This window comes from Hylobates moloch, unplaced genomic scaffold (assembly GCF_009828535.3).
Source record: "Hylobates moloch isolate HMO894 unplaced genomic scaffold, HMol_V3 SCAFFOLD_5, whole genome shotgun sequence".
Taxonomy (NCBI): domain Eukaryota; kingdom Metazoa; phylum Chordata; class Mammalia; order Primates; family Hylobatidae; genus Hylobates; species Hylobates moloch.
In genome coordinates, this window is record NW_026652280.1 from 91226945 (window position 1) to 91242451 (window position 15507).

The 15507-nt window shown below is 54.4% G+C and overlaps 1 protein-coding gene across 5 annotated transcripts in view; it reads right to left on the reverse strand.

Annotated features, from left to right (window-relative positions):
• Positions 1–12443, reverse strand: part of KCNQ1 (potassium voltage-gated channel subfamily Q member 1) — a 396978-nt gene extending 384535 nt beyond the window's left edge. For all 5 annotated transcript variants that reach the window (XM_058439073.1, XM_058439070.1, XM_032153801.2 and 2 more), the window contains exon 1: positions 12058–12443. In XM_058439073.1, the coding sequence (XP_058295056.1) occupies positions 12058–12443 (386 nt within the window). The remainder of the gene's footprint in view (positions 1–12057) is intronic.
• Between the last annotated feature and the right edge of the window lie 3064 nt (positions 12444–15507).

Sequence of the window (15507 nt, forward strand, 5' to 3'; positions counted from 1 at the left end):
ACTGATAGTCCTCATTCAAATGCAGAGATGGAGGATTTTTGCTTAACCTCTTCTAACTTACATCTGTTTTTTTTTTTTTCTCCCATGCCAAAAGTTTCCATTTTTTTCAACTTTTTAAATAGGTTCAGGAGGTACAGCGCAGGTTTGTTACAAAGGTATATTGCATGATGCTGAGGTTTGGAGTACAAACGATCTGGTCTCCCATGTAGTGAGCACAGCACCCACAGGTAACTTTTCAGCCCTTGCTCCCCTTCCTCCCTCCCCACTCTTGTATTCCCCAGTGTCTCTTGTTCTCATCTTTATGTCCATATGTATTTGATGTTTAGCCCTCACGTATAATCAGTGAGACCACGCAATATTTGGTTTTCAGTTTCTGCATTAATTCACTTAGGATAACGACCTCCAGCTGCACCCATGTTGCTGCAAAGGACATGATTTTCATGTCTGCATAGTATTCCATGGTGTATATATACCACATTTTCTTTATTCGATCTACCATTGACAGGCACCAGGGTTGATTCTATGTCTTTCTGCCATGACTGTATAGGTGCATATGTCTTTTTGGTAGAACGACTAATTTTTCTTTGGGTATACACTCAGCACATGGGACTGCTGGATCGAATGGTAGTCCAACTCTTGGTTCTTTGGGAAATCTCCAAACTGCCTTCCACGGTGGCTGGACTCATTTACATTCGCATCAACAGGGTGTAAGTGTTCCCCTTTCCCTGCTGCCTCTCCAGCATCTGTTGTTTTGAGACTTTTTAAACAAAGGCCATTCTGACTGGCATGAGATGGTATCTCATTGTGACTTTGATTTGCATTTCTCTGATGATCAGTGATGAGTATTTTTTCATGTGTTTGACTGCTTGTATGTCTTCTTTTTAAGAAGTGTCTACCATATCTTTTGCCGACTTTTTAATGGGGTTGTTTTTTTGCTTGTTGATTTGTTAATACTTTGTAGACTCTGGATATTAGGCCTTTGTCAGTTCAAAGTTTGCTAGTATTTTCTCCCATTCTGTAGGTTATCTGTTTATTCCCTTGGCAGTCTCTCTTGCTGTGCAGAAGCTCTTTAATTAGGTCCCACTTGTGAATTTTTAGTTTTGTTGCAATTGCTTTTGAGGACTTAGCTATATATTTGCCAAGGCCAATACTGAGAAGGGTATTTTCTTCCAGGATTTTTTCAGTTTGTAGTCTAATGTTTACATCTAATCTTTTTTTAAAAATTTTTTGTTTTTGAGATAGAGTTTCGCTCTTGTCACCCAGGCTGGAGTGCAGTGGTGCGATCTCCTGCCTCAGCCTCCCAAGTAGCTGGGACTACAGGTGCGTACCACCACACCCAGCTAATTTTTGTATTTTTAGTAGAGACGGAGTTTCACCATCTTGGCCAAGCTGGTCTCAAACTCCTGACCCCGTGATCCACCCACCTTGGCCTCCCAAAGTGCTAGGATTACAGGCATGAGCCACCATGCTTGGCCACATCTAATCTGTCTTTAATTTTTGTATATGGTGATAGATAGGAGTCCAACTTCATTCCTCTGCATATGGGGAGCCAATTATCCCTGCAGCATTTATTGAATATGAAGCCTTTCCCCATGGCATATTTTTGTTGATTTTATTGAAGATCAGATGGCTGCAGGTGTGTGGCTTTATTTCTGAGTTCTCTATTCTGTTCCATTGGTCTGTGTGTCTGTTTTTGTACCAATAACATGCTATTTTGGTTACTGTAGCCTTGAAGTATAGTTTGAAGTCAGGTAATGTGATGCCTCTGGCTTAGTTTCTTTTTTGCTATTTAGGCTCTTTTTTGGTTCTACATGAATGTTAGAATAGTTTTTTCTAATTCTATGAAAAGTGACATTGGTAGTTTGATAGGAATAGCATTGAATCTGTAGATTGCTTTGGGCCATATGGCCATTTTAACAATATTGATTCTTCCAACCCATCAGCATGGAATGTTTTTTTCCATTTCTGTCATCTATGATTTTTTCAGCAGTGTTTTGTAACTCTTGTGTAGAGATCTTTCAACTCCTTGGTTAGATGTATTCCTGGGTATTTTATTCTTTTTGTGTCTATTATAAATGGAATTGCATTCTTGATTTGGCTCTGAGTTTGAACATCATTAGTGTATAAGAATGCTGCTGATTGGCCGGGCACGGTGGCTCACGCCTGTAATCCCAGCGCTTTGGGAGGCCAAGGTGGGCAGATCACGAGGTCAGGAGATCATAGACCATCCTGGCTAACATGGTGAAACCCCGTCTCTACTAAAAAATACAAAAAATTAGCTGGGTGTGGTGGCGGACGCTTGTTGTCCCAGCTGCTCGGGAGGCTGAGGCAGGAGAACGGTGTGAACCCAGGAGGCAGAGCTTGCAGTGAGCCAAGATCTCATCACTGCACTCCAGCCTGGGTGACAGAGCGAGACTCCGTCTCAAAAAAAAAAAAAAAAAAAAATGCTGCTGATTTTTGTACATGGATTTTGTATCCTGAGACTTCACTTACAGTTCCAGGAGGCTTTTGGCAGACTCTTTAGGGTTTTCTAGGTATAGAATCTCATCATCATCAGTGAAGGGAGATGGTTTGAGTTCCTCTTTTCCTGTTTGGATCCCCTTTTATTTCTTTCTCTTGCCTGATTTTTCTGGCTAGGACCTCCAGTATTATTTTGAATAGGAGTGGTGATAATGGGCATCCTTGTCTTGTTCTTAAGGGGAATGTGTCTCACTTTTACCCATTCAGTACCACATTTACCATGGGTTTGTCATAAATGGCTCTTATTTTGAGATACGTTCCTTTGATGCCTATTTTTGTTGAGTGTTTTTAAACGAAGGGATGATGAATTTTATCAAAAGTGTTTTTCTACATCTGTTGAGATGATTATACGATTTTTGTTTTTAATTCTGTTTACATGTGAATCATATTTTGTACAACCTCCATTCTTGGTGATACCAACACAATTACTTACCTTAACCTGCAATTCCCATGCAGCATTCTTAGAATAATATATCAAATAGTATCACAACAATTATGTGGTCACAGCATGCAGCTCTATTTGTCTTCAGCAGTAACCCGCTAGAAATACGTCACCTGAAATCAGTCCTTCCGGGTGGTTAAGCCACTAATTCAGCACACATTTTTAGGCTCATTTGTTTCATTTCAATTTTGAGGGACTGCTTTTTCTGGTTAAGATTTATTTAGGGATTTTTCACCAAGCAATTACGAACAGCTTTTTAAAAATTATGCAAGCTATTTATTTACATGGCTCCAAAGTGAAATCTATAAAACAAGGTACATTCAGAGACATCTTGATTCCATATGCCACCTCCCCCACCCCTTTTGAGGTAAACTTTTAAGATCTGGAGGCTTCCATTGCTTTTGTTTTTAATATACATCCAGACTTGCATCCTCCCCTTTATCAGATGAAGATAAATTTTCATCTTCTGCTATATTTTTATTCACTGTGCTTTTTCACTTAAAAAGTATCCTGATACACCGGGTGTGGTGGCTCATACCTGTAATCTCAGCACTTTGGGAGGTTGAGGTGCAAGGACTGCTTGAGGCCAAGAGTTCAAGGCCACCCTGACCAACACAGCAAGACCCTGTCTAAAAAAATTATTAAATAAGTCCTGATAATCACTCCATAATAAGAGAGATCTATGCATTCCTTTTTTACAGTTGCATAATATTCCACAAATCTCTGATTCAACCAGTCTCCTACAATGGGCATTTGCAGTTTTCCAAGCGGTACTTTCACAAGCAGCCCTGCACACGCAGCTTTTCCTGCCTTTGCCAGTGCCTTCAGGTAGGTTCCGGGGAGGGGGTTGCTGGGTCACAGGTCAGTGCAGATGGTTTTGATAGATGTTGCCAAATCCCCTCCTCACAGAGTCTACCCTGTTGCATGCCCACCAGCAAATGCCAAAGGATTTCTGCCAGCCAGACAGGAACTCAGTGACATTTTCCTTGGCACCCCTCTCGCCAGGAGTGAAGGTGGCACCTTGTCACATGTTCAAGGGCCCCCTGTGGGTCACTGTCCTGTGAGTTGTGTTCACATCTCCTGCTGGCTGTGGGTTTTCTTCTGTTTTCAGAAACTCTTTCTATAGTAAAAAGATTAACCTTTCGTGAAACATCACATCTTCCCCCAGCCTGGCATTGGCTGTTTCCCGTTAAGTTTGCTTTTTTTTTTTTTTTTTTTTTTCTGAGATGGAGTTTCACTCTTATCGCCCAGTCTGGAGTGCAACGGCGCGATCTCAGCTCACTGCAACCTCCACCTCCCAGGTTCAAGCGATTCTCCTGCCTCAGCCTCCCAAGTAGCTGGGATTACAGGCATGCGCCACCACACCCAGCTAATTCTGTATTTTTAGTAGAGATGGGGTTTCACCACGTTGGTCAGGCTGGTCTTGAACTCCCAACCTAAGGTGATCCACCCACCTTGGCCTCCCAAAGTGGTGGGATTACAGGCGTGAGCCACTGTGCCCAGCCAAGGTTGCTTCTTTCTTACGTGGTCAAACACATAAATCTCCTCCTCCACGTGTCTAGCTTTCAAGTCATAGAAAAGTTTCTTTACTCCCAAGTTAAAGAATTCCAGGTGCTTTCTTTTGGTACCCAAGTGGTTTTCTGACCCACTGGGAGTCTATCCTGGTGTATGACGTGACAAGTGGGTGCAGTCTGATCACTTTGCACGTGGCCACCCACCCACCCCGCAGCACGCATGAAGCCACCCATCTGTTCCCCACTGGTTGGAGACGCTGCCTCTTTTATGAAACTTCATATACAATGGAGTTACATGCGGTTTTTAAAAAGCTGTTCCATTGGTGATCTGCCTGCCTATAAGGCAGTGTCATGCTGTTTTAATTAGCAAAGCTGTATGTTTTATAATATTGGAGCCATCCTAGCCAAGAGCACAGACGTGACTCTTCACAAGAGAACAGCTGGAGACGTCATGGAATAGAATGCCAAGCCCAGGGCCCGCCAAGATCAAATGCTTGAAGCGCATGGTTCCTGGGGCTGCTCAGATATAGCCAGAGGAGGTTCCCGCCCCCCGTCTCCAGCTGCTCCCCTCTTTGGGGCAGGATGGGGATGCCTCTGGGAGGGGTCTACCCCTCTCAGTCAGAGCTCCTTCTGCTCCCTCCTCTGAGCTGCCCGGGCTGCTCTGTGTGGAAGTCGAGGAGACAGCCCCTGGCCCCAGGGTGGGGTGAGGGGTCCCAGTACAGCTGGGCTGTCTCCAGGCAGAGGAGCGTTCCAGGGCTGAAGGGAGTGCAGGGGTGGGGGTCCCTGTCCAGCTGCTCTGCCTGTGGTTCCTGCCTTCTGCATCTCTTCAAGTCTCTGCCTGGAGCAAGTTCAGCCAGGAGCTGGGGAAAGCTACTCAGAGCACTCTTTCAGTGCACCCCAGAGTGTGATTTGGGAAGGCAGCAGAGAAAGGCGTGCACCTTAGCAGATATGGAGAGGAAGCCAAGAGGCCCCGCCCCCAGGGAACCTGCACCCTCTGGGTGAGGGTGGCCATAGCTCACCCGCTGCCGGGACGCAGGCACAGAGCAAGGCTTTGAGAGCCATCTCTCAAAGGGGACAGTCCTCAGGGTGCTTCCTGGTGGCAAGTGCTAGGTGGGAGTGGGGGTGCCCGTGGATACAAACTGGGCCTGAGGCCAGGAATAGTGTATCACCTCACTGGAGACCACAGCATCCTGAGGGCTTCTGGGTGTCCTGAGGGCTTTCTGGGTGTGGCATGAGCAAAGTGGCCAGGCCTAGTTGTCTCATCTGTAAGGTGATCCAAATGTCCCCATCTGTGAGTGGATGAGCGAAATGGGGAGCAGAGCCCAGGCCCCAGGTCCCAGAGTGCGCAGGGGCCTGTCCTGGGGTCAGCTCCCCAGCCCGGTTCTTCAATCAGGAGAAGTTCCTGCCGGAGGCGGACAGGCAGATGCCAACAGACTCCAGGCAGCTCATCCTGAGAGTCCCGTGCCGACGAGGAAGCCACGACCCTCCTGGGAGCCTTTCTGCTGGTCCATCCCACACAGTGCCTGGGACCACGGCCGGGTCCTTCCGGTGCTCAGACCCCCCAAGGGCAACGACAGTGCCGATCCCATGGCCCTGAGCCTCAATCCTCTAAGACAGGGTTCCCCAACCCCGGGTCCGTGGCCTGTTAGGGAACAGGCCGCACAGCAGTGAGTGAGCATCAGGTGAATGCAAATGACAACCTGAGCTCTACCTCCTGTTGGATCAGCGGTGGCATTAGATTCTCGCAGGAGCACAAATCCTATTGTGAACTGCGCATACAAGGGATCTAGGTTGCACGCTTCTTATGAGAATCTAATACCTGATGATCTGAGATGGAACAGTTTCATCCCAAGATCACCACCGCCCCAGTGGAAAAATCTTTCTTCCGTAAAACAGGTCTCTGGTACTAAAAAGGTTGGGGACTGCTGCTCTATGGGGGAGCGGTGTTTCTGCAGAAGGGCTCAGGCACCTCCTTGGACCCACCACCCTTAACCTGGATCCTTCTGGAAGCACCATGCCTGCTCAGATGGACCCTACACCCTGAACCAAACATTAGAACTTCCCAGGAGATGGTCGAGAAGTGGGAAGACACCTGGGTTCCCATCATGGATCTTCCCCACCTCCAGCCGGGGCCTGCTCCCCAGAGAGAAGCCCCTCCCCAGCCAGCACCCACCCACGTGGGGCTCCCAGAAGAGGGCTGGGCCGGGCAGCGGAAGCCACATCCCATCACATGGTCAGATGCCTCGTGTAAAAACGGCCCCCTGGACTAGGGTCACGCGGCCATCCCTGTGGTCACCCAGCCCGTACCAGAGACACCAGCCATCCCCCTTTGTCAACCACGATAATTTTGCATCCATGAGGTCTGGGGTTTCTCATTGTGCTCGGAGGAGCTGCTGGAGAGAGACAGCTACCCACCAGGAAGGGGTGTGGAGGCCAGAACGGTCTCACCGACGTGCCCGCAGGGACCCCAGACGCAAGCAGAGCATGGTGTAGGAGCGTCCAGGGGCTGGAGTGACCCATGGTGACAGCAATCCTATACTGGCCAGCCCCAAGGCACCTCCCGAGAGTGAAGCCAGACCCTGCTGCCCTCCCCTCTGTAACCGAATCCTTGGGGTCTGGGTCAAAGTGGCCCAGGATGGTGATATTCATTGCATCATTCTCCCCTCCAGCAGCAGATGTTGGGCTTCTGGAAGCTTCTCTGCAGCATCTCCCCGGGCCGACACCATGCTATCCCAGCACTGGCCACACCCCGGCATCTTGCCTTGGGCATCTGCTCTCTCTCAGCTCCTCCTGGGCCTGGAATGTTCTCCTGGCATCACCGCCCTTGGGAGCTGTCTCCTCCCACAGGTGCCTGAGATGAGATTGTCCCAGCCTGTTGTTCTTGCCTGTGGACAGAGTCTTGAATTGCAGCGAGATATCGCAGGGGCCAAAAGCCAGTTTGGAATGTCAGGACTAGGGAGGGCTCATCCACCTCTGAGACAAGGCGGGTGAAATGCAGGGAACTGGTGGCCCTGCCCAGGGCCGAGCAGGGGCTCTGGACCAGGACGCGTGCATCTGCACCTTGGCTACAGGGACCGGCGGCATTCCCATCACTGGAAGGCATGAGCTCCCTGGACCCACTGCATCAGGACCCCTGTGTCAGGACCAGCTCCCTGGACCCACTGCCCTGTTAACAGCATCCCTGGGACTCAAGGACACTTGCTCGTCTGGGCAGCTCTGGATCACACTGGCAAGGACGTCGAGCGCAGATGGAGCAGACTTGAAACCAGCCTGGCAGCAGGAGGGGAATTCTCAGCACCCAACGCCTTTAAAAACGGGGGCATCAGCCACCCGGGTGGAGTTGCCTGCCAACCCCTGTCACTCTGACACCCTCGGTGGGCACGGTGCTCCTGCCCACCTCAGCTGCCCCCAAAGGCACTCAGCTCCGCACAGCCTGTTTCCAGCTCTGGAGCACACATAGGGTGGGTTTGGAGCTGTTCACCCTTCCTGTCCTCTGCAAGACGTGCCACATGCCAGGACAGCACGTGGCAGAACTCATAGCAGCAGCTGACACGCCAGCTCCCTGGCTCCAACCACCTGACCTCATACTGGCCGGCCCAACTGCATCCCAGGCCCTCACGCCCAGTGGAAGTTCATCCCATCGGCACCCAGGAGTGTCCCCGCAAAGCTCCTCCCTCAGACCCAGCCCTGCGACACAACGCAGCCCGCACATTATGTGCAAAGTTTCCAGTACCTCGAAACTGCCAAGCGAAAAGGGACCCTCCTGCCTCCAGCACCCCAGGGTTGTAGGCTCAAGCTGCGAGCACCATGCCCACAGGGAGCTGTGGCTTCAGTGCCAGGCACAGGCGAATGTTCCCTCCAACCAAGGCACCCTGCACGGAAGGTGCCAGCACCAGGAGCCTGCCGCGGAGAACGAGACGCAGACTCAAAAGGCCCAAGACCCTGGCCAAGGCAGCCCAGCCACGGGGCCACACCCAGACACAAAGCCCTGCCACCTGATCCACACCCACCAGGCACTGCCCAGGCCACCTGCAAGGACCCAAGTCCCTACCACCCTCCTGACCCCCTGTCCCCACACAGGCTGGGGAGGCCCTTTCTCCCAGGCTCCAGACTCTTTTGCCACCTAGACTAGCCCCTCCCCAGCTGACGGCCAGGGGTAAGGGATGCCTGTGTTCCCCCCAACTAGTACGAAGCCACAGTTAGACACTCAACATGTTGGCAAGAGTGGATCTAGAAACACTGGGCTGGGTCTGCAATGGAGGTGGGGGGACCCCAGACAGCCAGGGGATGAGACCAAGGGCTCATGCCCCACAGAAGGCGGCACTGGGAAAAGCCCCAAAAGGAATTCCCAGTTTTCCTGGGAATCTAGGGCTGAGGAGTGGGTGGAGGGATCTTAAAGAAGATGGAGAGAAAGAGACCTGATGGCCCAGAGAGCCCCGTCCTCCTCTGTGCCCAGCCCCACCACCTGCCTTGGCCTCTGGCCTGCCTGCCCAGCTGCAGAACAACTGCCCAGCAGCTGCTTTGGACTCCAATGCCAGAGTCTGGAGATAGGAGGGCACTGGAGTTCACAAAGTTGGGTGCTGCACCCTGAGAGCTGGCTCTGTGTGGCCTTGTCTTTTGGGGAGGCAACCAGATCAGCCCAATCCACCTCCGGGACCTGCTTCTGGCTCCATTGTTGGTTAACATGCATCTGTGACGGTTCTGCCAACACCCCTGGAAAGTTCTTGGGAAACAGGGAAAGCCAAGGCTGTAGGAGCGGGGAACAGGGGCTGCTGAGCCAGACCTAGGTTTGAGAGCCTACAGGGGCAGTCTCCATGCACTACAGGTCCCCCCTCAAATCCCTCTCCTTGGCCACAACCAGGATCTCCATGCATCTCAGCAACCAGAGTAGATGCCAGCTGGATGTCCACACCCCTGGCCAAGGCTCACAGCAAGGGAGCTAGGACCTCTGGGTGCAGCAGGGCTGTATGGACCCCATACAGCGAAGATGGGAGCTGCCCCCAGTGGGGGCGCAAGCAACCACAGATAACTGGGGGTGTTGGGGGCAGGAAGCCTAAGCGGGCAAGGGTTGTGGCCCAGGTGCCGTGTCCACCCCGGCCAGCCCAGGGAGGCAAGAAGGAACACAGGAAGAGCTGCTCTCCTGGGGGGGGTTCCCCGAGGAGGGGACAGGATATCCTGGCTGGCTTCCCCAGCCACACACAGGAGAGTTCGCCCTAGCCCTGTAGGGTCAGCGGAACACTGGCTCCTGCCTCAACCCCTCTGCACACACGCCTGGGCCCTGGCTCTTCAAGGCCAGGCTTGTCTTCAGGCCAGAAACCACAATATTTCTCATTTCACAATCCACCTAAGGACAGGGCCCTGTCTCTGCCACCATTGCCAAGACTTCTTACAGCAACACAAGGGCTGGACTGGCGCAGGGTAGACCTGATTTGGTGAGGCTGCAGGTGGCCTCCAGCTACTCTGCCATCCTGGCTCTATGACCAGGTCTCCCCTCGAGAGACTGGTCCTGCCAACCTCCTAGGGCACTGAGGGTGGGAGCGCATCTCCCAGGCCCCCACCAAGGCACATGTCCTGCCCAGTCAGGGTCCACCTCCAGTCCCACCCCACGTGGAGGTACCTGGGTCGGGGGCTGTTCATGACAACTTCCCAGGGCCAGGCACACATCTTACAGGGACAGGGCCCAGAGCTGGAAAGGACCAGCCCTAGGTCTGGCCACTTCACAGAAGCATCCCTTTCCTGGCCACCCCCTCACAGAAGCCATCCTGCCCCTGTCCCCAGAAGCCACCCCTGCCTTGCCAGCTCTGCGGAGGCTGGGCGAAGGTAGACTCTGCTGAGCAAACTTCCGAGACCTAAACAATCCAAATCAGGAAGAAAACACAAGTGCAAGCAGAGACTTCCTCTGGGGCGCAGCGAGCCCTCTTCCTCTTCTTCCTCCACATGGGTGGCTGCAGTGAGCCCGGAGGCACATGTCCACAAACCTGAACACAAGCGAGAATCGAGGGGGTCTGCGGGCACTTTGCCTTGGCCTCTGGCTGAGGGGGTCTTCCCACCCCTGGACATCTCAGAGAGTCTGGGGTCCGGGAGGCACGTGGCCACCAGCACACAGCACCTGTGAACCTGGCATCTGCTGGACATTTGCACAGTGGCATTGGACTTGGGTGGGTTCCCCTGGGGTCACTGCACACAAATATCTCCCAAACCCCAAGCCAAGCCCCCGTTGCTGCAGCCACGAGCAGAGCCAGCTCCTCTCACAGACCAGCAGCGGCTGTGGCTCAGGCACCCGCCGACATGTCAGGAGACAGGGGCTTGGGAGCTGGGGTGGGGAAAAGTCTCCAAGGCCACACCCCAACCACATCTTTGAGGACAAAGGTGGGTGAGACTTCCCCTTCCCGACATGGAAGGCCACCTCTCAGCAAGGAAGGCAGTAGCCCTGCGACCCCTACCCCACCCCCTCACCTGAGACGATGCTTGAAGCCAGTTGGGGCCTGGCTCCTGCTGTCACCCGCCCTGAGGCCCTGGTGGCAGCTGCCAGCAGGCATGGACAGGCCTCTGGATGCCCTCCAGCCAGTTCTCTACTGAGCCTGCCCGAGGCAGAGGAGATGCTTCCACCTGAGGACGCTCAGGGAGACCACCCTTCAGCCCTCAGGTGAGCCCCATGGCCATCAGCCATGGGATGGCTGGGTAGAGGCTCCCAGGCCAGAGGCTGGCACCACACCAAAAGGCCGCTGGCTGGGCAGCCAGGAAGTAGGGCCACTGGGGCAGCGGGGGAAGGCCCCAGGCAGGCATGTAGGAGAGCAGCCTGGACCTTCCCGGAGGTGACTTCCCAGGCCCGTCCCTGAGAAATCCAGTGCCCAGCCCTGCCCAGGCACTCTGTACCGGGAATTGGAACCACCTGGTAACCGGGGCGGGGGCCAGGTGCCTCTGCTACCAGCGCTGCTTTCTCCGGGAGCACAGCTGCCTCTTAGTGAGAGCTGCAAATGTGCCTCTCCACTCTCTGCATCAAGCCAGGTTTTCATGAGCTTGGTTCAGTTAATGTGGGGCCTGTGGGGACGCCCCATGGCATGCTGAGCCCTCAGGGAGCACCGCCACCGTCACCTTCCTATCCTGGACAGCCCCCTGCCCCAGAGTCCACCTGGGCCTCAGGGGGTCTGAGATGCGGCACCAGACTTCAGGGGCCTTCTCTCTTGGGGGCTCCTGAGCCTCGAGTCTCAGCCGACCTTGAGGAGTTATCTTACTGCACCCAAGGGTGCGCTCCCCAGCACGCTTCTCTTCCCAGAAGGACTCACACCTGGACTACCCTCCCGGAGGTGTGGAGCCAAATTCTGGGCTCCAGGTGGTCCCCTTCCCAGCCGGCTCCCTCCCCACGCCGGGCCTGCGAGAAGATGCGCACCCCCAGACACAGCAGCGCCTCTGAACTTCAAGGGAGAGTGCAGAGTTTGTGTTTCTGCGTTTCCCCACTTCCTTCCCTCCTCTGCTCCGGGGTCGCAGCTCCGACGGGGCAGGTGGCGCTGGGACAGAGCTCCCCCACACCAGCTCTCAGGAAGCACCTTCGTACCGGCCGTCGCCGGTGGCGATACTCACACGGCGAAGTGGTAGACGAAGCATTTCCAGCCGGTGGGACGCTCGAGGAAGTTGTAGACGCGGCCCTGGACGTGGGTGCGCGCCAACAGCGGGCGGCGCGTGCTGTAGATGGAGACGCGCGGGTCTAGGCTCACCGGCGGCCGCGGGCCAAGGTCGGAGGCAACTGGGGGCGCGGCGGGCGCGGCCAGGGACGCAGGGGGCGCGGGACCTGGGGCGCCGGGCGCGATGGGCGCGTAGAGCGCGCCGCCCGCGGGGCCGCCCTCCGCCAGCTCCAGCGAGAAGGGGCACTTCTTGGCCAGGCCCGCGCTGCCCCGCCGGGCGCCTGGCAGGCGGCCCCAACCCCAGCGCTTCCTCTCGGCCCTGGGCGGGGAGGAGGCCGCGGCCATAACGAGGAGGGCCCGCGGGGCGCCGGCCCGGGCGGCGGCACCGGGAGCTGCAGCGAAGGCGAGCGTCCGGGCACAGTGCGGGCAGCCACTGCTGCCAGCCCCGCCGCGGGGGGCCGCTGCCGGCCCAGCCCGGGCGCTCGGGGCGGGGCCGGAGGGGGCAGTGGACGAGGGCCGGTCCCATGGGACGGCGTGCCCCGCCCCTGCCTGCACGCCCCGCCCCCGCCTGTCCGGCGCGCAAGGGCGTCCCTGCCCGCGCCCACCGGCTTGGCCCGCCCTCTCCCTCACGGACCGGCTTGGCCCTGCCTCCGCCTCACCCCCTGGCTTGGCCTGTCCACGCCCTCGCCCCCGCCTGCGCCCCCGCCCGCGCCCCCGCCCCCGCCCGAGCCCACCTGCTTAGCCCCGCTTGTGTCATCTACCCCGCTTGGCCCCGCCCCCTCCTCGCCCACCTGTTTGGCCCCGTCCCTGTGTGCATTTACCCAGCTTAGTTCGGACCCTCCCCGCCCGCCTGTTTGGCCCCGCCCCTGTCTGCATCTACCCCCGCTTGGCCCCGCCCCCTCTCCGCCCACCTGCTTGGCCCCGCCCGCACCCACCTGCTTAGCCCCGCCCCGTCTGCGTCTCCCCTGCTTGCCCCTGCCCTGCCCTCACCCACCTGCTTGGCCCCCACTTCTGATGCCCGCCTGCTCTGCCTGGCCCGGAGGAGGACCCCAGCTGCGCCGGGGAGGAAGGGGTAAGGCCCGGCCGATACCACGACAGAGAACTGCACAGCCCGGGCAGGAGGGGCAGGGTAGGGTACGGGCATCTACTTTCCCTTCCTCTGAGCCACTCCGGAGTTGGGGGTGGTGGGAGGAAAGGGATGTCCTGGGTGAGGGTGTGCTGGCCCCGCGATCACTGTGAGCGCCCCCGGGTGCCCAGGCGCGCGAGCTACGGGCGAGGAATACGCTCGGGTCGCTTCCCACCAGGGCCCTTGGACCGGGAAGGTGAGATGGGACCACCACTGTCAGGTACCCCCCATTGGGAGCTGTGCGGGTGGGGAGCCGGCAGGGCTGCTGGGGGGTGGGGGCGGCACAGCCGGGGTCTGGACCTGGTTTGACTGCCGGGCATAGCGGGCGGGGCTGCCTGGGCAGGTAAAGGGAGAGGCGCTTGCGCCACCCTAGGGACTTGGAGAACGGGCGCCTTGTCCTCCCCACCGTCGGGAACGCGCTGCCGCTGGGCCCCGTGGATTCCCCTGGGTGGGAGTGGGTTGGTCACATCAGAAGATTTTCACAGGTCTCTGCACTGCCTCCCGCCCGCTACTGGCATTTGGGTCTCAGCACATCTCAGGCTTGGGGGAGAGTGGGGGGCAGCCAACAGAAAAGACGCTTTTTTCAGGATATTGCACACAGCCCCGAGGCAGGGACTGAAGGTGGAGCTCAGCGGTGACTCTCCGTCCCGCCAGGAGACCCATAACTCATGCGACACTTCCAGGTCGTCGCTGAGCAGCCTGGGCCAATTTGATGTATCTACCACCACCTGCCAAAAGTCTGCCCTTTTATCGTGGATGGAGTCCAGCCCAGGCCCTTGACGCCTGACTCCCCACCCTAGTGTGGTGCCCACACAGGAGTGCACAGTCTGTATTTGCAGCAAGAGTGGATGGAGTGGGTCCCAGCTTGTGCTGGGCACTGTGATAACACAAGGGAGGCTGAGGAGAGGGTACCTTCCTGGGAAGCATATCAGTCAAGGTACAAAAGGGCAGCGGGCCAGAAGATGGGGGCGGTCAGTCAGCTCTGCAGAGCACACAGCACGCATTCAGCAGTTACTTTCCGGGTGAACGTACACACACCTGCATGGAGTCTCTGCCTTCCCCTCTCACCTCAGCAGGAGGAAGGTGAGCTTTGAATAAGCAGCGTTTGGACAACTGGACAGTCATAAAGAAAAAGGATACCTTGGGTCCATCTCATCACACACAAGAATAAATCTCAAATGAATCAGAGGCTTAAGTGTAAAGGGTGAGATGAAACCATGCAAATTCTACAAGAATGTACAGGTCAATTCCTCAAGAACCTGTGAATCGGGAAAACATTTCCAACTATGACTTGAAATCCAAAAGCAATAGACAAAATAAGAAAAATCAAAATAGAAGCACCATTAGCAAAGTAAAGGAGACAAATGACCAAATGGGAAAAGTATTTGCATTTTCGATCACAAAGGATTAATATCACTGATACATAAAGAACATCCAAAACTGAGATGAGGAACCTGCCAGACAGTCCTATGGAAAAGGGAGCAGAAGACATGAGTTCATAGGAAATGGGGTTCATGACCTTTGCACTTATGAAAAAATGTTCGTCATTTATAACAAGAAAAATGCAAATTAAAAGTACACTCTGATACCACTGCTTGCTTATCAGATTGGCAAAAATCTAGGTCTTTGATGGCAACTCTGTGGGAGAGGCAGCAGGCACAGGTGCACTCCTCATCACTGGTAGAAAAGAGACCTAGTGATATTACTAAATGTATCATTTGATGCAGAAACACCACTTCTAGGAAATAACCCAAATATATGTAGGAAAAATAGAAAAGTACATATACATAATGATAGTCAACGCAGCATTTTTTATATTAGCAAAAGTCTAGAGACAATCACAATGTTCTTCAATTGCTTCAGCTGTGCTATGGTACAGCCACACGATGGAGTGCCGTGATCATTATGATCGCTAATACTCAAAGAACCAAAGGATCCCAAAGAACTCTGTGTGTGTGTGTGTATGTGTGTGTGTATCAAAGAATGATGCTAAATTCCTTTGGAATCAAGATTTTCAATATAAAAGAGATATAGATTTAAAAAATCGAAGTACAAACCAGTCCTTAAATTGAATGGACTATATTAGCATAGACCCCTCAGCTATTTTATCTTAGGAAAAAGGTATATCCTACTACTGTTCATTGTCAAGTTTGAGAAGGGGCTGATCAACAATGGGACAATTTGAGCATCAAAAAGAGTCATGGATTAAAACACATCAAGTAGCTGAAAAGCCCATGCATTCATAATAATACTGAAAAATCCTATTTGGTCTTCTGCAGGTTG